This window comes from Nannospalax galili, unplaced genomic scaffold (assembly GCF_000622305.1).
Source record: "Nannospalax galili isolate Female #2095 unplaced genomic scaffold, S.galili_v1.0 scaffold68, whole genome shotgun sequence".
Classification (NCBI taxonomy): domain Eukaryota; kingdom Metazoa; phylum Chordata; class Mammalia; order Rodentia; family Spalacidae; genus Nannospalax; species Nannospalax galili.
Window position 1 is genome coordinate 350,403 of NW_008358189.1, and position 26,773 is coordinate 377,175.

Here is a 26,773-nt window from a genome sequence, read left to right on the forward strand (position 1 = left end):
TGTAGACCAGGCTGGCCTCAAACTCACAAAGATCTGCCTGCCTCTGCCTCTGCCTCTGCCTCCCAAGTTCTGGGATTAAAGGTGTGCGCCACCATGCCCAGTTGTTTGCTTTTTTAAAGCAAGGTCTCATGTAGCCCAGGCTGGCCTTGAACTCCTGATTCTCCTGCCTCCACCTCACAAATGCTAGAATTACAACCATGTGCCAACATGCCTAGCATTATTTTTTGTGTGTGCTTGTGTGTACATGCATACAGAGGCTAAAGGACAACCTTCACTATTATCCCTCGGATGCAGTTTACCTTTTATTATTATTACTAGTATTAAAGATAGGGTCTGCCATTGGCCTGGTACTCGCCAAGTAGGCTAGCACACTCAATGAATTCTCCTCGTCTCTGCCTCCCTGGTGCTGGAGTTACAAGTGCACACCTCTACACCTGGTCTTTTTACATGGATTCCAGGGTCAAACGGGTCATTGCTTGCTTGCAAGGAAAGTATTTCCTGAGTGAGCCATCTCCTTGACCCTTGTTATTTTGTTTGATCTAACAATCTCTGCCTATGAATTGTGTTCATAGCAGCTTAATTTCCAGTAGACATGCAATACTGTTAATCAGCCTCAGAAAGGAGTCTGACCTATGCTGCAACATAGATGAGGCTTCGTGACACGGTTAAATCAAGCCAGACACCAAGACTGATATATTGGGGTCTGGGGATGCAGCCCAGTGGGAGAGTGCTCCCATGTGAGGCCATGTTCAATCCCTAGTATTACAAAAACAAACAAAGTACAGCATCATTGTGTTTAAATGTGGCATCTGAAAGTGGTCAAATTCCCAGGGGCAGGAAGTGGAGTGCTGTTGGCCAAGTTGGGACCAGGGGAATGAGCAATTTTCAACAGTCCTTTCAGTTTCCATTTGCGGAAATGACATACCGAGACCAAGAAAGGAGCAAGGGGCCTGCTGTGAAGAGCATGTATGGTGTGAGGTAGACGGTAAGTGTGAGGTAGACGGTAAGTGTGAGGTAGACGGTAAGTGTGATGCAGACTGTAAGTGTGAGGTAGACAGTAAGTGTGAGGTAGACGGTATGAGGTAGACGGTGTGAGGTAGATGGTAAGTGTGAGGTAGACGGTAAGTGTGAGGCAGACGGTGTGAGGTAGATGGTGTGAGGTAGACGGTAAGCGTGAGGCAGACGGTGTGAGGTAGATGGTTAAGTGTGAGGTAGACGGTGGAGACGTGCACCACAAGTCCTAGAGCAGCAGGACGCAGGGACTGCACTCATTCATGATGACATACATATTCTAAGTGCAGTGTGCTATCCTGAAAGACGGTGTCTGGGGAAAATTGGTGAGACTCAGAAAGTCAGTGAAGGGAAGTGATAGGACACCTAAGGCCAAGAAGATGGCTGTGAGGTAAAACTGTTTGCCTCACAGAGCTGACGAGTCCCCAGACCCAACCTAAAACTAGATGAGATGGTGCACATCCGCAATCCCAGCACTCCTCCAGCTTGACAGGGGTGGAGACAGGAGAACCTGCCAGAAGTTTGCAGCCACTGTGGAGCCTGCCTGCTGCGGGGTTAACTAAGGAGTAGTTGTTTAATCTGAAAGACTCAACCACACCAACATAGCACTGCTTTTATTTTTTTTTATAAATAAAAATAAGTTATTAAACAATTGGTGTGTGCGCACGTGTGCGTGTGCATGCGCACCACAGCATGCATGTGAAGTCAGAGACAACCTCAGGTGTCAATCCTTGCCTTCTACCTTGTTTGAGGCAGGTCTCTGTTGTCTGCTGCTGCCGCCCTGCATACTCCAGGCCAGCAGGCCTGCTAGCCTCCAAAGCAGCTCCTGTGTCTGCCTCCCACCTTGCCGTAGGAACTCTGGGATTACAGACACACACATTACCACACCCAGCTTCACGTGGGTTCTGGGGATCTGAACTCAGGTCTTCATACTTGCACAGCAAACAGTTTACCTGAGCTATCTCCTCAGCCCAGTTAGATAATTTTTAACAAAAAAGCAAGACTCAACTATGTATCAACTATAAGAAATCAACTTTAAGTGTAAAGTAGAAGTGTAGGATAAAAATGTACTATTTTGGGGCTGGAGAGATGGCTCAGCAGTAAAGAACATTGGCTGCCTTTGCAGAAGATTCAGGTTCAAATCCCAGCACCCATATGGCAGCTAACAACCATCCATAACTCCAGTTCCAGGGGATCTGACGCCCTCTTCTGTCCTCTGCAGGCACTGCACAACACGGGTGCTCTTACATGCAGGCATAACACTCATACACATAAAATTTTTAAAAATGTACAGAATAGCTGGGCATGGCAGCATTCATCTTTAATCCCAAAACTTGGGAGGCAGAGGCAGGCAGATCTCTGGGAATTCAAGGCCAGCCTGGTCTACAAAGCAAATTCCAGGCCAGATGGTGCTACAGGGAGACCCTGTCTCAAAAAGACCAAAAAAAAAAAAAAAGTACAGAGTGATACGATAAATTCAGCCTTTGAACAGCCATTCCCAGGCAGAGGCATGTTCTGGGAGGGCAGGCCCAGGCCTCAACCCCGACACCTGGAGTCCACGAGACACCTACAGAACCTTCCACTGCTCATACCTGTTGAGCCTAGGGAAGTTGAATGTGGGAAGTCCAAATGCAAAAGCCACTTCTGTTTCTGTCTTTCTGTCTCATACTGATCGGAGCAAGGCACTGGGTACCTCAGACACAGGAAGAGCGCTTCCTCCTCACTTTGGCAGTGCACTGTGACCCCCAGCTCGGCCCTCACCGCTCACCAACTCTTCTCCACCTGCTCTGGCTGCAGGCTGGGCCAGGTCTGCCTTGGCAGAGGGTCCTGAGAGTGTCCCATCTCTCAGATGCCCGGCTCCTGACATACTCCTCCCACTTCTTTCCCCCGGGGAGTCTCCAGCCTCAGATGGTTCTGCCTAGACAGCTGACTGTAAGAGGAGACTCAGAAGGCAATCACTGCTTCGTTCATTCCCATAAGGGCTTTGCCATCTCTGTGATGGGGACATACAAGGCTGTTACTGCCCATGACCTTAAGGCCTCTCCCTCTGTACTACAGGGACATCCCTGAAGTCTTATGAAAGGAACAGCCTGTACCACTCCATCTGGCCCAGCCTGGCCTCTGCTGTGTCCCTGTTTCCACACATCTGCCACTTTAGGTACTGTTTTGCTCCAAGTCTGAGGATCCCAGAAGGCCATGCTGTGCTCTACTGCTGCTTCTCTATAGATCCTTACCTCAGTACAGTACACAGCACTATGTGCTTTCAAAAAAGGCTCTGAAGGTCACCGTTGTGTGGCTTCTAACAGCCTGCTAGAACCAAAGACAAGGGGTCACCCAGAGACGCACCTTATCTTTGTGATAGCCACACACTATCCCAGCAAGGTCACTGGGCTCTGCACATGCCCACACCTTCAGGGTAGTTACTCTCCACCTCTTGCTGCAGGAGTTCCACCAGTCACCACCAGGTGGCACCAGCAGCACATCATGGAGACAGCTTGGACACAGCTGATTCCTGGCATTCTGGGAGTGACTGGCCTACACCTGTCACCTCCACCCCCACCCAGAACGGCCTCTAGTTCAGTCCCAGATGTGTTGCATGACACAGAGCAGAGCACTCTATAGGTCTCCTGGACCCCAGCATGTGGCCACCCTTCCCAGGTCTTGCTTACTGCTCTGTCCCCACACACAGCAGCTGGGGCTGGTGGGTGGCTTGGATAGCCTCCTTGGGAGGGTCACAGGATACAGCCAGGATACCCCACTTTTCTCCCTCAGGAATATCTTGCTAGAAGTATATCTTTTCCTCAAAGGCCATCCCTGGACCCTCAGGACAGAGGACCCTGGGCACAGGTCTGCCAGGCTTCAAAGTAACCCTGACAAAACCCCATCACCCTCAAACCCACTACAGTGGTGGGGCTGAAGGAGGCCCAGGTACTCAAGGGACAGTGCTCCCATGCTCCACCCTCTCTACCCAGCAAAGCAAGCCACAAACTTGAAAAGCAGTTTTTATTGAAGAATTTGGAGGGGCAGTTTCTTATAACAGTAAAAATGCTGACGTTGAATGTTGTAAAAAACGGCATGGTGCAGCAATGGCCAATGTCTGGCCAGGAGAGGGACAGGCCAGCGCAACAGCCAGAGAAGTAAAGCATCTGAAAGGACAAGTGCTAAGAGGGAAGTCTGAGGTGGACACCCTTGATGCATACCACCAAGAGCCAACACAGAGGGGAAGGGCAGGGGCTCTCCTGTCACTAAGATGAACATCCCCCAAAATGCCTCTGAACAGCACAATACATAGCAACAAATCTAACTCTTGTTCCTCTGTCAACCTGGGTGAGCCCTGGCCCACCCACCTCAGGTCCCGTCTTTGGGGACTGACTCCAAGAACACCCTCAGAGGCACAGCCCTAGCACTGCGGCTGCTGTGTGCCCCTGCAGGGGATGGCCAGCCAGCATACCAGTGCAGGTGCTTCTGGTGCGTTCGGGCTGGACTTTGGCCCTGGACCCTAAGGACAAGAGTGGATGGGCTGACGGAGGCAGTGACAGGACCCACCCAGACCCGTGAGCCCACATTGCACGTGGTCGCAGAGTCCTTAATGTTTTCCTACATGAATCTAATTGTCCTGGGCACCAAGGCCACGTCTGGAGAACAAACTGGATGAAATAAATTAAGAAAAACCGCAGGATAATTTTCCCTGACCTGGCTGGGAGCAAGGCTGCTGCCCCACAGTAGGACATCCTCCCCTGGTCCTGGAGGCTGGCAAGGTTCCTCCCCAATGCATCCAAGAAATAAACCGTCAGATACAGATGATCCGTGCGGGGCGTCGGGACTCGGCAATGCAGAGGAGTACACAGCTGCCAGCTGCTGCCCCAGCCTCAGGCTGTGCCACTGGCCGAGTAGGAAAACTGAGGGAAGTGCGGCCTCCGCTCACTATCCACACACTCCATGTTGTCATCTGGGGACAAGAGACAGCTCAGTTACAGACTCTAAGAACTGCCAGTCCATCTGCCACATAGCAGGGGAAACGGAGGAGGCCTTGCACATGGGCACAGTCAGGTCAGCCCTCAGAATGCTGCCCTCCATCTTGGTTGCTACCCCCTCCAAAAAGGGCTCTTTATTTTTTTATTTTATTTATTATTTTTATTCACTATGACTGACACCTTGGGCAGGGTGGCCCTTACCTTGGTCAGGCGGTGTGATAGTGATCATCTGGGCTGTGAACTCTTCGTCAAAATACCTGGTGTCAGTCTCAGAGGTGACCTGGGGCTTGAAGGGTGGGCTCAGCTGTTGGCAGCAGGAAGATGATCAGTTACAACCCTGTTCAGGATGCCAACTCAGGTTGGCCAGATCCCCTCAAGGCCCTCACCAAACAACACTGACTTGGGGCAAGACACCAGCACAAGGGCACAGCTCTAGATTATGCTGGGCAGGGAGCAGTGGAGGGAATGTCTAGGGCAGCCTCAGGGGCAGGAAGTAGCAGGTACAGCCAGTTCTGTAGCCCCTGCCCATCCGCAGCAGTGGGGCAAGTCCTCTCCCTGGTCATCACTTTTTGTACAGGTTCTTTGTGAATGGGCAAGTAGACAAAGGAAACCAGACTGCATCTGGGGTGAGCCTCTGCCTCACCGACACTCCAAAGCAGAGTGGTGCAGGCAGGCAGAGCAGGCTGGGCAAGGGTTCTACCCTCAGCCCAGACATGAGGCCAACTGTAAAGTGATGTGCACACTGGGGGCTGCTGGACAGCCTCTCAGGTCCCTCAGTTAAGGACCCTCAAAAACAATTTGCCCAAGTCTGATCTGGGGCTACTGCTACAATGTGTGAACTTATAGGATCTCTGGCTGGGCACTGGCAGGAGAGAAGTGTCATCTATACCCCAACAATGGTAAGAGGGCAGGCCATGGCTGCCCAACCCAGCTGGCCTCATGTGGCCTAGAAGAACAAGGTAGGGGCAGGCTGGATACACTGGAGGCAGGCTTGATGACTAGGCACCCAACACATCCAGGTACAGGGCTGAGTGTGCCAGCATACACCATCATTCTGGGTCAGGGTTCGGTTTCTGGAGTCCTTCTGAAGTCAAGCACCCCACCACAGGGGTGAGTACGAGGGGACACCTCTTCCTCCCAGTGGCCTCACGATACCAGAAAGGTAGCTGCTGTCCCAGAGTAGGTCAGGGTTCTCCTTGGAGCTGCAGAGACCTAGGCAGTACCCTAACCCTGACCAGGTTTCAATATGTAATGCTGGGGAAGTGGCCTTGCTCGGGCACCTGGTGGAGAACACTACAGGGAGTGCCTAGAGCAGCCTAAAGGGGCGGGCGCGGAGGTGCAGGAGCTGAGGTGCGGGAGTGTGGAAGCCTGCAAGTGCGGCCTCCAGGCAAGAGCTGAGTGCCCAGGCATGGGTGCAGGCAACAGAGAGGAGAAGCAAGGGCTCCCAGGCCAACAGGCTGAGTGGGGTGCACAAGCAGTGCACATGGTGTGCGTGAAGGAGAGCATGTGTGGCCCTGTGGCGTGTGAGGGCATGCAGGTTACCACAGTGCCGTGAGCCTGTCATGATCGCTTGAGCCAGTGACCCCCCCCACGTGCACACTGCACAGAGGTGGGCATAGTGGTGCTTACCTTCTTCTCATACACATCTTGCCACACGATACTGGCAAAGAAGCGATGCTGCATGATCTCCTTGGCATCCTCAGAGCCCCCGCCAAGCCTGTGGGTGGGAGACAGATCCAGGGTTCAGAGGCTGTGTGAGGGGTGACAGGCCCATGGGGATACTCACAGGATTGGACTTCCTGAGCAGGTGTGGGTGCTCCCAGCTGCCCAGCCACTGCTGGGGCCTGCCTTGACCAACCACGTGTGACTGAGAGGCTGTGCAGGAGTAGTGGGGTGGGTGTGGTGGGCAGGAGCAGGGTCCTAAAGCCCCAGTGGCCCTCACCTCTGTGTGGGGTCCTTCTTAAGCAGCCCCGAAAGCAGGGACTTGGCCTCGGGGCCGAGTGTGCGTGGGAAGCGGATCTCCTCCATGAGGATGAGCTCAAACAGCTTCTCGTGGTCCTGGTTGTAGAAGGGGAGGCGGCCACACATCATCTCGTACATGACCACGCCCAGCCCCCACCAGTCCACTGCTCGGCCGTAGTCATTGTCCTCCAGCACCTGGATGGGGAACTCTGTCACCACATGTCCGGGGCATAAGGGGTAGGGGACACACAGGCAGTGACAGAGCACCTCAGGGGCCAGGTACTCAGGCGTCCCACAGAAGGTCTTCATGGTGGCGCCATCCTTGATACCCTCCTTGCACAGCCCGAAGTCTGTGATCTTGATGTGTCCGTCCTTGTCCAGCATGAGGTTCTCCAGCTGCGCGGGAAGCCTCAGTTAGCGTGGCCGGGCCCCCGGTCCCCACCTCCCCTGGTCTGTGGGCACACCTTGAGGTCGCGGTACACCACATTCTTCTCCGCGTGCAAGTAGTGCAGGGCCGACACAATCTCCGCACCGTAGAAGCGGGCCCGGTCCTCAGAAAACACGCGCTCACGGGACAGATGGAAGAAAAGCTGTGGGGGTGCGAAGTGCTGAGGAGGTACTTTGGGAAGGCCCCCCACCCGTGACCCAAAGCAGAGGGCAGGTTAAGGATGCGTCCCCAGGAAAGCCTAGAGACTCCAACTCAGTGGGGATGGGTCATCCTAGAGCAGTTGCAGACACCACGCCGCCAGCACCCTCTTGTACTGCAGAGGATGCCCAAGGCTCTCAGAAGGACAAGTCCACCGTGACACGGAAGCTGCCCATGGCCCTACCTCACCCCCGTTGGCATATTCCATGACAAAGCAGAGGCGGTCGTGGGTCTGGAATGAGTACTTCAGGGCCTGAAATAGAAGCAGCTGCCTCAGCACTGGTGTGGCAGGAATGTGCTGGCACCACAGCGACACCCAGCCAGCCCCAGGCATCCCACGAGGCATTAGGGCACATTTAATGTTTGGACAAAGTCTCACTATAGCCCAAGCTGGCCTGGAACTCAATGCAATCCCTCCACCTCGGTTTCCCCAAGTGCTAGGATTATGGGTGTGCACCACCATGCCACAGAGCATATTTTAAGATGAGCAACATGGGGTCTCAGTTCAAGTGCAGAGGAAGGTGGATCTCAGAAGTTGGCTGTCCAAGCTTGGGGACCACCAAGAGCCACCTTGGTAAGGAATTTCACAACAGCTTAGGCGTTTCTAGCCCTGGTGCACTGAGCTACTCCAGCTGCCTTTCATCCTGGACTATAGGCCCTGCTTATAGGCAATGAGCCCAAAATGCTTACCCTGGAGCTAATCAAGCACCTCATTCAACTTCACTCATGGTAAACCTCTCCTGGGCTGTGTGACACCCACCCCCCAAGAAACCTGGCCTTAGCAGGGGTAAGCCCAGAAGAGGGGTCTGAGAGGAATAGGGTGTGGTGAGCTTGAGGCAGTCCAGGGTCTCAGCAGAGTGTGAGACCAGTCACCTGTCTCCTCCCTGCATCCCGCAGCCTGCCAGCCTATACCAACACCCCATACCCACTCCTCCATCAGTCCACCTGAAGCCCTCACGTGTCTATCTGGGAAAACAGGGCACCACCCTTCAGAGTCACCCCATGAGTGACCACCTGACCCTGCCCATTTACACCTCAGAGGGGCCCAGGCTGATGGCCCCACTCACCGTGAGGAAGGGATGCCTAGAGTTTTGCAGGACACGGTTCTCGGTGAGTGTGTGGGCCACCTCATCCTGGAAAGCAGAGCCAAGTGAGCACCCACTTGCCCTACACTCTTCCCTCGACCCACCCTCTAGCCCTTCCCTCCCCACACCTTGGCAACGATGACCTCCTTCTTGAGGATCTTCATGGCATAGTAACGGCCTGTGGCCTTCTCCTTCACCAGGATCACCTTCCCAAAGGTGCCCTTGCCCAGCAGCTTCAGGTACTCAAACTCATTCATGGTCTGTGGGAAACAAGGAAGAGCCAGTTAGTGCCCTTGCTCACCATGGACAGCCCACAGGGATAAACATCTATGCCACAGCCTCCAGCTGGACAGTGTGTGAGGGTGGTGAGCAAGGCCCCATGGGCTGGAGAGAAGACATGCCCATTCTCAAATTCACCTGCCTGTGGGGTCACTGGGGGTCCTGCACAACCCAGCCCAGAGCACTGGGACTTGGGGGATGATATAATAATGTCCTGGGTGAGCCAGGTCCCAACATCCCCATGTTACTTCTTCTGTTTCACTCGTTTTTTAGTGCTGAGGACTGAATGCAGTGGCTCATGCATGTGAGGCAAGCATCACTGCAACAGAGCCACATCCTCAGTAGAGTGGCTCCCTGGCACCAGGGAGGGAGCCAGGCCCATGCAGCAGCCAGGTGGGAGCCCCAGGACCGGCTAGGCTCCTCCACAATCCCTGATGGCCCCAGGAGAGGCTGGGCCCGCACTCACCACACGGTGCTTGGGCTTAGCCAGAGACACCTCCATCTCTTCAGCCCCCGAATTGTCACTGGGGGAACCTGATCGGAAGTCCATCGTCTCTTCCTCCTGCCTCTTGAGTCCATCAGCCACAGTCTGGATGGCAGTGGTCCACTCCTCCCTGCAGGGGGTCAAGTGAGGCCCTGGGCACGAACAAGGCCTCCACCATGGCCTTCACATACTACTGGCCTGGCTGTCTGACCCTGAAGCTGAAAGAGGCCACCCAGAACCTGGACCTCCACACACTCATGAGTGTCAGGAAACTGTCTTGGTCATGGGACACTCATCCTCTCCCCACCATTCCTCACCCAACCCCCAAAAGTGGACCAAGCCCAGTTTTCCAGAATGGACTCAGAGAGGCCTGCACTCCTAGGCAATGGCCCTGAGCAAGGGGCACACCCAATGTCGCAGCAGCCTATCCCACACTTGCCCACACACCGTTCCTCAGGCGTCTCCACATGGAAGGTACGCTCGATGACCGTGGTCCACTGCAGGCAACGGATGATGAAGGTGTTGGGCCTCGGCCGCTCTGTCTTCATCAGCTGACATTCTTAGGAGAGAGATCTGAAGCATTTATATGCACATGCCCATCTGCGCCTCCCCACAGCCCTGGCCAAGTGGGTCACATCCCCATGGACCCCATCCAACCTGTTCCAGGAAGCCCCATCCTACCCCTTCTTACAATTTATTTACTTATTACTTATTATTTATTTATTTACTTATTTACATTTGTATTTTTGAGACAGGGTCTCCCTGTAGACCCAGCTGGCCTGAAACTCACTATGTAGACCAGGCTGGCCTTGAACTCAGAGATCCATCTGCCTCTGCCTCAAACTTGTGGCAGTTCTCCTGCCTCTGCCTCCTGAGTGCTGGGATTATCGCTTAAGCCACCAATCTGCTCCATCCCCTCTTCAAGTCATATGTCCCTCAAAGAGCAGGGCCAGAACCCCCACTGGGGCTCTCCTCTGGAGAGATGTACCAAAGGAACTGGGTCAGTCATCCCTGAACCACAACCCATTCCAAAGTCCCTCCTTCCTTCAGTACACATATGCCCGGGGCACACACGCTTAGCACACACATACCTGGGGTACACACACCCAGATGTGCTGAGCCCCCACCTCATGCCAGGCCTCAGAGGGTGAGGAGCACTGATATCCCTGGGATGAGCCTGGGTACACAGCCCACCCAGCCCCTCTGGTACAGGAATATCTTGCTGTTTCTCCATCCATTTATAGAGCCCTTGGAGAATGTCTACACATCTCCAGCACCCACACTGGACGAGTATACCCAGGCCACACACACACCTGGAGCAAACAGCCAGGGCACACACTACATACCTGGAACACATACCCAGAGCACACACATACCTGGAACACACTCCCAGAGCACATACAGTGGGAATACATAAACCTAGAGCACATACAGACCTGGAGCACCCACCCAGAGCACATATACTTAAGAGTAAACAATTACCTAGCACACACCTCCAGAACACACACAGCATGTACACCTGGAGCACACACATACCCAGGGCACACACCCAGAGTACACACATACCTGGGGTACACATACCCAGAGCACACCCATCCCTGAAGCACACACCCAGAGCACACCCCTCCCTGGGCTACACACCCAGAGCACATCCCTCCCTGGGGTACACACCCAGAGCACACCCATCCCTGGAGTACACACCCCTCCCTGGGGTACACACCCCTCCCTGGGCTACACACACCCAGAGCACACGCCTCCCTGGGCTACACACACCCAGAGCACACCCCTCCCTGGGCTACACACACAGAGCACACCAATCCCTGGGGTACACACCCCTCCCTGGAGTACACACCCAGAGCACACCCCTCCCTGGAGTACACACCCAGAGCACACCCCTCCCTGGAGTACACACCCAGAGCACACCCCTCCCTGGAGTACACACCCAGAGCACACCCCTCCCTGGAGTACACACCCAGAGCACACCCCTCCCTGGAGTACACACCCAGAGCACACCCCTCCCTGGAGTACACACCCAGAGCACACCCCTCCCTGGAGTACACACCCAGAGCACACCCCTCCCTGGAGTACACACCCAGAGCACACCCCTCCCTGGAGTACACACCCAGAGCACACCCCTCCCTGGAGTACACACCCAGAGCACACCCCTCCCTGGAGTACACACCCAGAGCACACCCCTCCCTGGAGTACACACCCAGAGCACACCCCTCCCTGGAGTACACACCCAGAGCACACCCCTCCCTGGAGTACACACCCAGAGCACACCCCTCCCTGGAGTACACACCCAGAGCACACCCCTCCCTGGAGTACACACCCAGAGCACACCCCTCCCTGGAGTACACACCCAGAGCACACCCCTCCCTGGAGTACACACCCAGAGCACACCCCTCCCTGGAGTACACACCCAGAGCACACCCCTCCCTGGAGTACACACCCAGAGCACACCCCTCCCTGGAGTACACACCCAGAGCACACCCCTCCCTGGAGTACACACCCAGAGCACACCCCTCCCTGGAGTACACACCCAGAGCACACCCCTCCCTGGAGTACACACCCAGAGCACACCCCTCCCTGGAGTACACACCCAGAGCACACCCCTCCCTGGAGTACACACCCAGAGCACACCCCTCCCTGGAGTACACACCCAGAGCACACCCCTCCCTGGAGTACACACCCAGAGCACACCCCTCCCTGGAGTACACACCCAGAGCACACCCCTCCCTGGAGTACACACCCAGAGCACACCCCTCCCTGGAGTACACACCCAGAGCACACCCCTCCCTGGAGTACACACCCAGAGCACACCCCTCCCTGGAGTACACACCCAGAGCACACCCCTCCCTGGAGTACACACCCAGAGCACACCCCTCCCTGGAGTACACACCCAGAGCACACCCCTCCCTGGAGTACACACCCAGAGCACACCCCTCCCTGGGGTACACACCCAGAGCACACCCATCCCTGGGCTACACACACCCAGAGCACACCCCTCCCTGGGCTACACACCCAGAGCACACCCCTCCCTGGGCTACACACACCCAGAATACACATATACCCGGGGCACACAAACTTAGCACGCACACACACCGCACATACACCTGGAGCACAGAAACCCGAGGCACATATCTAGAGCACACACCTACAGGGGTGGATCATGGGAATGGCCCAGGCCCTGAGGGGTGAGGGGTGCTTGCAGCAAGAGGGCTTCCTGGCTGGACTCTGTAAGGCGGGAGGGGCTGAGAGGCCAGCGGAGGGGCTGAGAGGCCAGCGGAGGGGCCTCCTGCATTCCAGCGTCTAGGCCCTGGCAATGTAAGGAGCCTGCTAGGCTCCAATGAGTGGGGGGGGGGGGGCATTCTGCCAAACCAGGGGCCAAGAGGAGCTTGGGGCCCAGCCTTGGGGGAACTGTGTCAACACTGAGTGGAGAGACTGAAAATCAACCTAGGCCTTGTCCCAAGCACGTAGCCTCCCATTCACTCTGGGACAGCCTGTCAGGCAAGCAGATGAACACCAGCGACAACCTGGGTCTCAAGTCCCCTCCTACTAGAACCCATCTCCAAGGAAAAGCCCTCTACACAGCCCCACCCAACTCTGCTTCCTGCTAGGTATAAGCCGCCCTCCTCCTGAGGTCCAAGGCCTTATCTGAAGGCCCAGCCCTGCCTATTGCTCAGCAGCCCCTTTCGCTGGTGCCCACACCTACGTGTCTGCTCCAAAGAAGTCTACTTCCTCCTTTCCACCCTACAAGTAGGCTAGGAGTCCTTTCCCATCTGATTGAAGAGGCAACAACCTAAACTAAGCCTTTCTGAGGCTCTGGAGCAGAACCTGGGGACCAGCCAAGTCAAAGATGGAGGCCCTAGGATCCCAGGCAGGTCAAACAGAGCTACCTTCAGGGCAGGGGCAGATTAAGAAAGGATGCAGACTATGCTACAGGGGGCTGTACTCTGTACTCTAGCTACAATCCCAGAGTCCAAGGTTAGGAACCCCCATGACTCAGACATGCCACAACTGCACACTTTCAAAACACTCAGTCATGCCCACACTCCCAGCTAAGCCCCTGGTCTGTCCCAGGCAGAGCCGGTTGATCATAATGTGGCACAGAGAACGAGGACCCAGGTTCCCAAAGGTAGAGTCTCACAGCACCCCCAACCCTATCACCCTTGTCCCACCTCTCACTAGTACCCTAGCTGGGGGTTGGGGGTAAGGACAACACAGGAGGGGCAGAAGACCTGCAGGGCAAGGGGCCTTTGACAGTCTTCCCAGGAGAGCTACAATGGTGGATCCTGGGGTGGTGTAGGCTCCCAGAGCTGGGTGTCTCTCCTACCCTCCTCCTACTGTACCTCAGAGTTCCCAGTGAAAGCCCTTGGCTGGCTGTTTAGCATTCCCCCCCCACACACACACACACTGGAGAGGCCCTGGTCAGTCCACCCACTAAGAACACGCTCAGTCACTACATGCTGGACCCTCCAGCCTTCCTAGCAAGGGCACCTAAGCCCAGCCAGAGCTGGCCATTCACAGGGCCTAAAGGAGGCTGTGCCCAGCCTGCATCTAGGACACAGAAGCCAAGGGGAATGCTCCTTAGGAAGCCCAGTGGGCACAGAGGCTTCAGTTCTTTCAAACCGAGAGCTGAGGAGACACTTACGTGCCACTGAGAAGTTGTTGAGGGGGGTCTCACGCTGCTCCACATCCTGAGGCCGCTCCTTGTAGCCAATAAAGGTACCATCGTTCTTGAGGAGGAAGTAGCGAGGCCGCCAGGTCTTGATGTATTCCCCTGTGGGGGTGAGACATGAGGAGCTACATGTGGCCATCCAGTGGGCACTACAGCCATGCTGAGAAACAGCTTGGGCCAGAGAGAGACAGCCCTGCATCTATGGGAAGGCAGCTGCGACATCTGAGGCAACCCAGGCACCTGGACGTAGGTGAAGAGCACAGTACGAGGCAGGGAAGGGCTCTGGGCCACTGTGCGGCCCTCCCAGCAAGCACTGGCACTAAGGCACAGCTACCCTCCCACCCTGGAGAGCACTGCCTGTGTGGAGCTGAGAGCATCCTCTGGGGCTCTGCCTGTGTAACAGATCCAGGAGAAGCCTTGGCCAGCACAGCAGTGCTCAACAACAGCTGAGACCTGTGCTGTGCCCAGCAGAGTCCCACCCTGGGTCACTCAGTCCCACCCTGGGTCACCCAGGTACACGGGAACATTTTCCCTCAAGTTTTGCAACATCAGCCGTAAACAGGCGCCCACACTCAAGAATCAGAGCAGATGTCCTTTGTGATCTCCCAGAGACTGTCATTTTTCATACTGACACTGGAAAAAAATGTTTCATTTACATTTTGCCGAGCAAGGAGTCTGAACAACAGGGAACTAAGTAATTAGGCAACTTCTTCATCTGAGGGGACACCAGGCTAAGGGCGGGAGGATGGCCCAGAGGACTCGAGTCCCCAAGTTCTAGGACAAATTCTACCTACCAAATTTGGCCCTGAACAAGGGCACCTGAGAGGGATGTAGGACTTGGACCAGGCTACCTGCCACCAGGCCTTCTGGTGAGGTCCAGATACCCCAGCACACAGACCAAGTCACAGAGTGTTGGGGACCCCTGCTGTTTTAGGTCGCAGTCTCTCCATGTCCGGATAGCCGCAAGCCGGCTAAGCGTTCTTATGCAGAGACTCCCTTTCTCAGCGGGGTGCCTTCCTACTCTCTCCCTGACTCACCTTTGAAGTGCCCGTCACAGATACATGTCCTCTGGCACAGAAACTACCAGGTTTTTCCTGTGTGATAATCAGGCACTGTCTGACAGCCTGATAGAAGCCCACCGCCACATGTAAATGGGGCATCCCAGGAGCACCTATCAACTGAGGCTTTTGCTACTGCCTCCACACTATAAATCTTCTGGTTTCACCCCAATAAAGCGGAGCTGTATCACTGAGTCTGACTGAGCTGTATCCTGTGTCTTACTGCCTACGATTCAGTCTCCCTGGAGGGGGCTATCCTTCCGTCAATAACCACTCGCGAAGATCTTGCTTTCGCCGTTCCTGCACCTCCCCTCGTGATCTGGTGGCCAACGGATCGCATAGACAGAGGGAGCGTCCGGCAGCTTGGAATGGAACCCACCCGGCAGCTGACAGCGACCCTCAGAGTCGCCAGCATCTGGTAGCCGTGGAGAGCCAGGGACCTGCACAGCAACGTGGTGCGTGAAATCTGCGCACCCCAGCAACAACAGAGTCAGGGACTGGGAGCTCAGGCCCAGGCAGTATACCTCATCCCCTCTCCACAGCCCCAGGGTGGCTGACCAGCTCTTTCTCTATTCTCTACCAACCTAGGAGTCCCCTGGGAACACTTTTCTAGGTGGGGCCCAGTCCACCCACCTGTGTACCAGCTCTGACTTCTTCTAGCTCTCAGGACCTTCCAGGACACAGGCAGCAGGGACTCCAGGCAGCAATATTGCAGGGCTCCACCCATGACCCACCACTCCCATCCCCACCATCCCACCCCTTCCAATCAACACTTCCAAAGGCCAGCCTCATTCTGTATGACCCTGAATGACCCCGTACTGAGAGGAGCTGACAAGGCCTGAGTGGTGGAAGGAGGCTGCTGGGGAGCCCTGGAAATGAGCGGCCAGAACCACTATCAGGCTAAGACCACAGCTCCGAGGGGCCAGCAGCCACGGCCTTTCTCTATGGTCACTGCAACCTACCAGGTCTGGCATCAACAGTGACGTGGACCCCAGCCAGCCCCACAATGGTTAGGGGAGGCCCAGCAAAAAGCACCAGCCCCTCCTTACTCTGGTGCATGCCCAAATGTGGCTGGGGTTCCTCCAAGGGGACAGGTAAGATCTGCCTGCTTCTCCCTGGCCTACAGTTTACACATGGCTACCACAACACCTATAAACCCTCCTTCCCCCCAATCTTTGGCTTCCAGAAGCCCAGCTTGCCAGCCCAACCACCTCCCAGTTACTGGGGCCTCATGGCAGTGGTCAAAGCCAATCCTCTGGATAAGGGTCTGAGGCCTCAGCAACCTGACTACATCCCAACAACACTGAACAGGGTCCTCACCCAGCTCTGCAGAGTTCTGGGCCCCTGCAGGCACCAGCTCCTGCTCCCAGCCAGGTGGTACACACCTGCAAGTATTCACATGCCCAGCAGCCTCGTGACAACCCCCTCCCCTGGCACAGGGACTAGAAGGCAGAGTGGGCAGGGGGCTCTGGGAAAGATAGCAAAGCCACTGGGGGGTAGTGCAACCCACCCCAAACTGTTCTATACTGGGCCACCCGCCGCGCGTGCCCACCCGCCAGCACCAGTCTGGAGCTGTCGGCCCCTGATGGAGTGCCTCCCATCTCACCAGCTGCCGCTCCCCGGGACACTAACTGAGCGCAGAGGCTGATGATCAACGCACCCGTGCCCCAGAAATCCATCTTGATCCGCCAACTGCTGCCTGACCCTACTGTGCCCAGTGCAGCCCCAGACCCACACTCAGACCATCACCCTGACCCTGCATCGCTTCTAACTGGCTCTCAGCCTACACACTCAGCCCCCAGACCAGGCAGGGTCTGGGATGTGGATCTAGGGGTTTAGGCAGGGCAGGCCAAGACGTGGCATTCACCAGGCAAAGGCTGAGGCAAGCACTCAGTCCCAAGAACTCACAAAAGGGTCTAGGTGCCCTTCCCACCTTAGCCTGCACAAAGGCCACATGGCCCAGGAGACGTGTAAGTGAAGTGACCTCATCAGGCCTTTCCCTGTGGCAGCCTCCTTCCAGAGGAGAAAAGGGGGCCCTAGGGCTACGGCTCTAACACACACAGATCTCTTTCATCATTCCCCGCCTCAAGGTCCAGCCAAGTGGTCACTTGGGGGTGCTGGCTGGGCCAGCTGCAGCCTGGGCCATGGTCTGCATGTTAATGAATTTAGCCAGACAGGACACCAGCAGGCGGCCAGACCACCTCCCCACTGCAGGACTAGGCCAGCACAAGACAGACAAATGGAGGAGGTGGCTGCCCTGGTCCCACATGGCTACCAAATGCCTAGGGGTACACCCTGTCCCCCTGCAAGTTTCTGGCTGGGACACGGACACTGACAGCCCTCCCTCCAGCTCTTCACACCCCATCAGGGAGGGCCTGACCCAGAGCCATTCTGTCCTCTATCTGTGGAGGGGCTGGGTGCCAGCTCTTGGCTCCTTCACGCCCTGCACTTGGGCAAGGCAGTCCAGTAGGGAAAGCATAGCATCAGCAGGAGCCCTCCACCTGCCTGCACAGTCTGTGGGGGGCACAGGCCCACATGGCCAACCAGAGGTGTCTGGCTCTACTCAGAATACCCTTACCAGGCCTGTGAGCACACAGACATGGACAGATCACAAATGACCAGCCCAAGTCTGTCCCCCATATGTCACCTCCATGATGTGGTCTCCATGGCTCCTTAGGCCAGATGCCTGCCCTACAGCTGGGAATCTCCTAACATTCTGACAACCTCTCAGTGGGAAACAAAAGCCAGCAAAACAGCAGATACCAGGGGCCAAGCCCAGCCCTGATGTTACAGTGGGCCCAGCTTCCTCCATACACATCCTCAAGTTCACCGGAGAGCTCCCACACACCTGCTAGAAGAGGTAGTGTTCATCCCCACTTGAGGGTCTACCCCACTCTCCTGCCCCAAGGTAGAGGCAAGGGCTTCCCACAACTCTAGGGCTCCCTCAGGTTCACTATACCCACCCTCCAAGACCAGGTCCTGTCCAGCCCTGGGGAAGGGGGACCCAGGGACCCCACTCATCAACACCCTCTGGGCCCTCCGCCCTCAAGGCCTAGATCCTCCAGCATCCCTGTGAGGCTGCTGGATGATGGGGTTCTAATAGGATTATCGCCCCAAGATGCCCCCACCTGTCTGCCCCCCCACAGTAGAGCGTCACACCAGGATCACACAGTCAGAGGCTCAGGGCCCAGACAACCAAGTCTTGAAGCCTGCCCTCCCAAGGCCTGGGCCATATAGCTCAAGCCCTCCTAGACACAACCTAGGGCACCTTGTCCTAGACTCAACTAGAGTCCCCCATGCTGGCCTGGCTCTTGTGTCCTGGGTACCGTGAACATTCTCTCCAAGTTCCCAGCTCTCAGGGAAACTGCTGGATAAACACTTTGCCGCAGTGGCAGTGGCAGGCAGCAGCTGGCGAGACGCCAGGCGGTACCGAGCTGTTTCTCCACAGCAAAGTGAGCCCCAGCAGGCCTGGGGAGCAGGCGCCAGCTGACAGTGGCGACCGCATGTCCCCCGCTACCAACACATCCATCGCACAGACAGCTGCTGGGTGCCCATTTACCTTCTCCAGCACATTGAGCAAGCGGTCTGCTGACGGCAGCCCGTTGGGGCTGTGCGCCCAGCTCTTGCTGCCTGCTGGGCAGTGGGTGGGCAGCAGGTGGCACAAGTCCTCTCCAAGGCCCAGCCTACCAGGCCTCTCCCCAGGCCTAGGGTTCCATGTCTCCTGACCCAAACACGCCCAGTGACCCAGAGCTGGGCAAAGGCAGGAGTGGGAGTGTGTGCCACCCACATGCAGGTAGATCTCCAGGCCTGGTGTCACCAGGTACAGCTCAGGCTGAGTCCTTCTGAGAACAGCACTCAGGTGGGTCCTCCCAGGGTAGGGCACGAATGACCAGCCTGGATGCCAAGTGCCCCTGCAGAGGTCTTGCCATCCCTATAGCCCTCAGCCATCCTGCTTCACCAGAGGCCCCCTTCAGACACAGACCCCACCCGCCATCCCTATACTGTTACCCATTCCTCCCTTCCCACCTGGTATGTGGCATAGCCCAAGTCATTCATTCTGCCCTCAACAAGAGCCCCAGGCAGGGGCCTGTGAGATAGCTCACTCAAAGGCTAATGACCTGAGTTCAATCCCCAGGACCCATGAGGTGGAAGGAGAGAACCAACTCTCACAAGTGGTCCCCTGAGTGCCACATGTGCACCGTGCCAAGTATGCCCTCCACCCCCAATAATAAATGTAATAAAAAAAAATTAAGGAGGCCCACAGAGAGTAGAGGGGTGTGCTGGAGAGCAGCTGGGACCCAGGGGCAGCCCCAGCCTCACCTCTAGTGAAGAATGGGCAAACTGAGGCCTTCATCCCCTACAGCTCCCAGAGCCTCTATGGTCCAGGTAGACCCTGGCCAAGGGCAGGGAGACCTGCTCTGAAACAATGCCTTGGGGACCTCTACTTCCCAAGTCCTGTGCCAAGGGTCCGAGTGAGCCAACAAAGCAAAATGTGTCAGGAAACGGCACGGTAGCACATGCCTGCAACCCTAGTACCTATGAGGTGGAGGTAGGGGGAAATCACAGGTTCAGGCCAACCTGGGCTACAAAGATAGTATCTCAAAACACCACAACTGAATGGAATGGAGGGAGGGAAGGGGAATATCCAGAGGCAAAGGACAGGCCCCCTGGGCATCAGGGATTGCTCCATGCAGATAGGCCAGTCTACTGGACCACCACAGTCCTCGACCTACCTGCTGAGGCGGACCACCACAGTCCTCGACCTACCTGCTGAGGCTGGAGCCCAGGTCTGGGCTGGAGATCCTCCCCTAGAGAAGTGCTGGGTATGGGTGGGGCAGCCAGCCGAAGTGGGGGTGGTTATTTGACAGCCACAGCTACTGTTACAGGGAGGGCCTGAGGGCTAGGGCTGGCCTTGTGCCTGGCGGGTGTGCTGGTGCAGAGGGGATTGCCAGCCAAGGACAGGCCCGTCCTCTTTGCTCAGCCCCACCACCATAGCACTTCTAGGAACCAGCCTGATGCAACCCCTCAAGCCACAACTGGCTATGGTCTGACTGCCCACGGGCCACCCATCTCTTTCCAGGTCTCAGTGGCCCTTCTGCACAGTGCATGCTGCCACCCTGCAGAACTGGCACCCAGGAGGTTGTCTCTGGCCCAGCAGGTCAATGGGCTCCCCCCACCTCCACACACTCCCCACCACCGCCACCTTATGACTTCCATGCAGTTCAGCCCCACTGGAACAACCCTGCCCAAAGGACAGTGAGCAAGAAACAGAGAGGGGCACTGCCCACTCAGGAGTCACCAGGCTGATGGGTACTGGGAGCAGGCGGGGCCAGTAGTGACCCTCACACCCCAGTGAGGGCCGCCCAGCTTCCTCTTTTGTTGTTTGTTTTTGAAGGAAGAACTCAACACTTTTACAAAACAGGAAACTGCCCGAGCCCCAGCCCCAGCCCCAGCCCCTGCTCCAGCCCAGCCCCCGTGCACTGTCCTCTCCATGGGGGATCACGGAGTCCAGTTCTCACCCTCTGCCCAGTCCTCCAGCAGGCACTACCTGCTGACTTCTCTCCTGGGCCCTGTTGGCACCCACAGCACTACTCCTACCCCAAGGCACTGACCTGCCACTAGGTTCAGGACTCTCAGACGGGATGTGAGCCTGGGGCCAACACCCACCTGACAGCCAGGAAGAAAAGGCCCTAGGAGATTCTGGGAGTACTGGCCACAAGTCTAAACACTGGGAGGGAGCTCCCCAAACTTGCCTGGCAGAGCAGGGCAGTCAGTCAACTCTACTCCCACCCCACACAAGGACCCTAGGGACTGGCCAGGCAGAAAGGGATGATGGGTAGAACATGCCACCTCAGAGTGCCCAGGGAGAATAGCCTGCACCAGGACATCAACTGAGCTGGACCAGGAGGAGAAAGGCAGCCATGAGCCCCTCGATGCCAGGGCTCAGGCTCAGAGCTCTCCACTAGTGTGCCTCTGGGGCAAGAGCAGGAGGGCCCATGCCAGAGACAGGGTGGGGTTACAGCCTGTACACCAGGGCGACCCTTCCATCTTGGGCTAAGATAAATCTGAGGCCCAGACACATGCACCTTGGGACACATCACTGAAGACCTACACAGGTGGCCTCTTCTAAGCAGGTCCCAGGGGTCAGAGAACCCACGGTGTAGGCAAACTTCCCTCCATCCCCATCCACACCACCTCATCCTGCCAGGTGGTGTCCTGTGAGGACAGTCATGCCATCCCTCCCTTCTGTGCCCCTCTCGGCTAGCAGCTGGCTGAGTGAGCCCAAGAGGTGGCCCTACAGCTGGCAGACACTTCCCACTCCAAACCCATAGCCCCTTCTTGTGCTGTGACAGTGTCCTCTGGCTCCTCCTGACCCACCTGGTCCAGCTACCTGCTGTGGGTCAGGGGCACAGTACAATGGACAGCCTGGCCAAATAGAAAAGAGCAGGGTTCCCCAGCTAAGAGGCTCTGCCAGGGCAGCTCTTATGGGGCCAGGCTCAGCTGAGATGGCCCATAGCCAACAGGCATCAGGACTTTGGGGGAACAACACTCCAAAAGAGTAACACAGACAGGTCTGTGGCCTCAGCACTGAGCTGATTGGCAACCCAAGACTTCAACTGGAGGTCATAGGCCAAGTTTGGTCACACCTGCAACTTGACCCCAGGCTGGCTTTGAGATACAGTCAGAGTTCATCAACCCCAAACCACTCATTTGAATAAGGATGTCTGAGCAGCACCTCTGCCCACCCATCTCTACACCAGGCCAGCCACCTCTCTATTGGCACGTCTTTAGACGCTCAAACCCACTGACCAGCCCCTGTTGGACACACAGGGGTGCTAAGCCCAGTGTGCTTGTCCAGCTTCAAATCCATGGACTACTAGAAAGTTTGTTCTGGTACTGGTTACCTTGGCTGGGAGCCCTCCGCAAGCACAGTCAGCAAACTCAGGAACCAGCTTGGGGACACTTCCTAGGGGTGGGCACCTAGCTCTCAAGAGGTGACAGACGCCTAGACTTTGTAAACATGTGGGGGCGGTGCGACACCATCCTATCTCCATGGTCAAACAGCCCTGAAGACACAGTCAGCCTAGGAGGGCCAGGACAAGCAGCCAAAAGGGGACCTGGGATTTCAGTGAAGAACCAGTGTGCTCCAAGTCCCTGCCCGGACATGGGAGACCCAGCAGACAGGACATCCCTCTTCTAACCTGCAGTGGCAACAAAGGACAGGGAGTGCAGTGTCTAAGAACCCTTTCAGCCCCAGGGGACAACTGTAACAACCTTCCCTTCCCTCCCTGTCCATCCCAGTCAGGGATCCCAGGTTGGCAAAGGTCAGCCCCATGTGGCCTGCTGACCCCAGCCCAAGACAGGGAGAGGAATGGAGCCCCAAACCAGTGATACGGAGGTGAGTTGGAGACCATGACACACAGGGGTGGTTAAGAAGGAAGAGAGCAAGCAAGAGCAGGCCAGATAGGTAGGATACAGCTGCCCAGAACAGGGTATTATGGGAGGGGCGGGCCCAGGAATGTGACACATGGGTGTCATCTTCCCCCAGCACACCTTTACCACCTGGGCTAGAAATGGATGAAGCTAAGGGGCCATGAGGATGACCTGTCTCTTCTGGCCTGAGGCTGGTTGCCAAATAACAGTACCCAGAGGTCGCTGAAGCTGGCTGGACCCTACATCACAGACAGGGGCTCCCCTTCCATCCCACAGATTGAGCATCATATTTAGGTGGGGTACCCCACAGACAATACTCTCCTCTCTACCTCTTTACACACCACCATTTCCATAGCATAAACGGGGAGACTGGGGCTTAAGGAACTCAATGAACTTCTCCTGGAGGGGACAGTGATAGAGGGGTGAAATCAGGCTCAAACCTAGCCTCTGGTGCCCTGGGGGGTACTGCTCTACCTGGCCCCTTCAGAAAACTTAGCCATGAGGGTCAATCTGATACTCCCCCCCAGGCCTTAGAGGGGCTCCTACCTGAGGAATGACCCAGTAACTTGAGACCCAGGCAATCTCTGGGTTGGCCCTAACTCTGTCGTCCAACAACACTTGCCCAGGAAGCAGGTTGTGTGTGGCTCAGAGGATAGGAATAGGGGCCAAAGGGGACTATCCTTGTTACCAAAGAGAACTAAGAGGTGAAACAGATGGGACAGCGTGACCTAGGAGCCTAGGCAGAGGAGGTAGGACTTCTGGGAGAACAGAGGAGAGCATTAGGAAGCAGGTTCGAAGGCAGGCCATGGGGGCAGGAGGCCCACACCTGCAGCTGTCTGACGGAGTCCTCTTGACAAAGCTGACCACATCCTCCATCCCTGCTTGGGCCCTCCTGGGGCCTAGAGTCTCCTCCTGGCCACCCTCCCCAACCTCCTTTCTTAGTTCCTAGGGCTCCCAGGCCTTCTCTGCTATATCCCATAATACGTCCTGCCGTAACACCCCTTTTTGTCCCCCTGCCCTCCATCTGCTGTGCCTGGGATCCTCCTCTAGCCACCAAGATGCAGGATTCCCTCTGCTGGAGGGACAGGAGGAGTGGTTAGCACTGGCAAGGGTCACTAGAGCTTCCGGAGGGAGCAGGTCTACAGGAAGAGGAAGTCAGGAGGGGCTGAGATGCCTTCCCTGAGGCAAGAGCAAGTGACTGTTCTGGCAAACTGGTTTTGAAGCCGACCCCCAGCAGCCTGAAGGGAGAACAGCTGGTGGGCAGGCTGGAAGGTAAGCAGCCCTGGCTCCAGGAGGGGTATCTAGGCCAGCTCTTCAGCTCTAACGCCAACGTGCCCCACTTGGGCCCCTGCTGGTGAGGAGCCCCCTAGCCTCGGGAGTTCAAGGCTGAGGAAGGCACCAGGCCAGGCTGAGCAGCCCTGCCCTGCCTGCCCTTAGGAGCCCTTGAGCAGTGCCCAGGCTGCCAGCCCTGGAACAGCAGTTGTATCCTTGCTGCCTTCCAGGAAAGCCAAGAGGGAGGCAGCAGCAGCTGGCCCCACCCCCACCCCCAACCCCTCCACAGCAGGCCCTGCACAGGGCCTCAGCCTCCCTAGAGGAGGCCCCAAGAGGAGGCCATGACCTCCGTGCTATGGGGAGAGCAGGGCCTGCACACTAAAGCAGGCCCAGAGCCCCATGAGAGGGCACCCCTGCTACCCAACAGGCCTAGACACAAGTACTCTTGGGACAGGACCATGAGGTTGCCTGCTAGGCGGCACTACCCCGCCCAGCTCCACATCAGGAAGCTGGGCAGACCCAGGCCCAGTCCTGTCCCAGTCCCACCCCTTCCCACACAGCAGGTACTGACCTCGTTTGTGCAGCCAGCCCTCCTTCACAATGGCTACGGCGTCGTCCATGATATCCGTAGCCCCCACCGGCAGGGGTAAACCAGGGATGCTCCAAGTCGCCTCTCAGCAAGCTGAACTCACCGGCCTGGCCACAGCCTCTAGAAGAAGCCAAGGATCATGTGAAGCTGTATCTTGCTTGGGGTCAGCTTTGGTGGGCCCCAGAGGCCCCACAATTACCTCTGTCCTCCCATGTGACCTGCCCAATCTCTGGTTCCCGGGTCCCCTTACTCCCTGTCAGCCTGCTTGACTTCTGAGACACCACTGTGTGAGACCCATGTCTACTAGGCAGTGCTCCCAGACCCAGGTCTGTCCATCTGTGATGCAAGGCTGCTTCCATGCCTACCTCCCAGGCTTCTGTGTGAACATTCTATCTCCGGATGGCTTTCCGGGACAGGCAGCCTGCTCAACCTACTACCCGGCTGGCAGGCTGCCTCCTCCAGGCAGCCCTAGCTGCTTCTGCTCTGGCCCACCCTGGTGTGTGAGCCTGTTCACTGTCCTCGCCCCATGAATTTTCCCACTCCCCCGTGGTCTGGGACCCCTAACACAGGTTCATAGGCTCCTCCTCCCTGCTTCGACTGGGAACTTGGGAATGCAGAAACCCAAACAGGCAGTGGGAAGGGACTAGAGGGGCAGACAGTGGTGCAAAGCAGATCCCTAAAAACTCTTCGGAAGAAACCCCAGGCCCCCCCAAAACCACAGCACCCTGCTGCTCTGAATTTGGCTTATTCATTTGGCCACCGCGTACCAAGCCTCTCTGGTTTGGCTAACCCTTCACTGGGCACTGGGGACAAAGAGATGTTCAGACAGTTTGTTGCTGAGGAGCACCCAGAGCTGGGTGGTTACAGACCCACAATTACAGCATTCAGGAGTCCACAAAAGGGGCAGGCGACATGAGACCTGGGGCCCTGTGGCGGCCCCCCAGCCAGCCTCTGCCAAAGCACACTTTGCCTGATGATCTTACAAAGTCCTTCCCACTACATCTCTGTTGGAAGAACTAGGCATCCCTCAAAATCCAGTTACTCCATCACTAGCCCTGGGCATTCTGGGAAAAAGTATTTGGACACTCCTTTACCATCCTCCACCTGAGGCTCACAAAGGCAGACCTGGCCCAGACACTCTGTCTGAAGCTACCTCTCTGGCCCAGAAGGCACGAGCTGGCACCCATTATCATTTTGCCCTGTCTTAAGCAAACAACAGGAATGTCACACAGCCCTGTGTCAAATGCCGGTGCAGGAAAGACCACACCTGGCCCAAGGATGGAAAGCACCCTAGGCTCAGCAGGTCACTGGCAATGGGAAGCCAGACTGGAAAAGACAGGTCAAGAAGGAACCCCGAGGAGACACCCTCCCCCCCGTGTGAGTGGGTGTGGCCTGGAGGCAGAGGGTTGGGCTGCAAGACCTCTGGATGTCCCCCATCCCCATCCAGGCCCAAGGCCTGCTAATGACAGTCAGCTGTCCAGAGCCATGTACAAATATATCCCGACATACACGGGGTGGTGAACAGAGACAGAGAAATGTTCACACCAGTGTCCAAACCAAGCCGCCCTGGACGGACAGGGGAGCCTCTTCCTACTGCGCACCTGGAGGGCCCTGCCAAAGGTCATACAGTTGCTATTGTTATTTAAATCACAGTGCTTTAAAGAAAAAGAAAAGAGAAGGAAAACGACTCTAAGGCTTTAGTTCAGGCCCTCTGGGTGGCCTGTGAGCTGCAGACCCAGTTGTGGCCTGACCAAGGCGCCTCGCCCTTCTCTGGAGTGATGGGCTCTGAGCGGTCAAGGCTGACCACCTGGAGCAAGGCCAGGGGCCTGGGGAGGTGTACTCTGGCCACAGAACACAGGCCGAGCCCACCCTATGGCCCCACTTAGGAACCAGTGCCCTCTAGAGAAGTCCACCAGCTGGACTGGAACCCTGATCTGGGGGCCGAACCCCAGCCTCCTCCCGGCCGCGGCCGCCCTCCGGGCCCCAGCTCTAGGCTGGAGGGCCAGCACCTCCAGAACCCACCCAGTCCAGGAAGCAGCTTCCGGGCCCAGAGGACTAGCAGTCCTTTGTGGACTCGCCTGGGCACCGTGCCACCGCGCACAACTTTCTGTCCGTGGGAACGGAGTTCTCCTTCCCAGGGCCCTCCCATACACGGAGGCCGCGGGGCCAGCCCCTCTACCGGGCGCCCACTGCCCCTCGCCAGCCCTGGAGGCCCGGGGCCGCGCCATCTCGCCCCGCGGGGCGGCCACCCAAGGTCACGCGGCGGCCGCCCGCACCCTCGCCGGCGTGGGCCTCCCG

At 56.7% G+C, this 26,773-nt stretch overlaps 1 protein-coding gene across 1 annotated transcript; it reads right to left on the reverse strand.

Moving 5' to 3' along the window:
- Window positions 1-4,722: 4,722 nt before the first annotated feature.
- Window positions 4,723-24,595, reverse strand: Akt1 (AKT serine/threonine kinase 1). The gene is made up of 13 exons (XM_008856360.3): window positions 24,458-24,595; window positions 14,096-14,224; window positions 9,889-10,000; window positions 9,424-9,571; window positions 8,807-8,938; window positions 8,661-8,726; window positions 7,778-7,846; window positions 7,412-7,537; window positions 7,215-7,343; window positions 6,928-7,142; window positions 6,615-6,702; window positions 5,187-5,289; window positions 4,723-4,960 (listed from the first exon to the last, which is right to left on the reverse strand). The coding sequence occupies exons 1-13, from the start codon at window positions 24,504-24,506 to the stop codon at window positions 4,881-4,883; spliced, it is 1,446 nt and encodes a 481-aa protein (XP_008854582.1). The 5' UTR covers window positions 24,507-24,595; the 3' UTR covers window positions 4,723-4,880.
- Window positions 24,596-26,773: the final 2,178 nt, after the last annotated feature.

Coding starts and splice junctions, on each gene's coding strand:
- Akt1 (XM_008856360.3), bottom strand. CDS start 24,506: ATGGACGACGCCGTAGCCATTGTGAAGGAGGGCTGGCTGCACAAACGA. Junction 14,225..24,457: donor GGGCTGGCTGCACAAACGAG/GTCAGTACCTGC, acceptor TCACCCCCACAG/GGGAATACATCAAGACCTGG. Junction 6,703..6,927: donor AAGAAGGACCCCACACAGAG/GTGAGGGCCACT, acceptor TCCCACCCACAG/GCTTGGCGGGGGCTCTGAGG.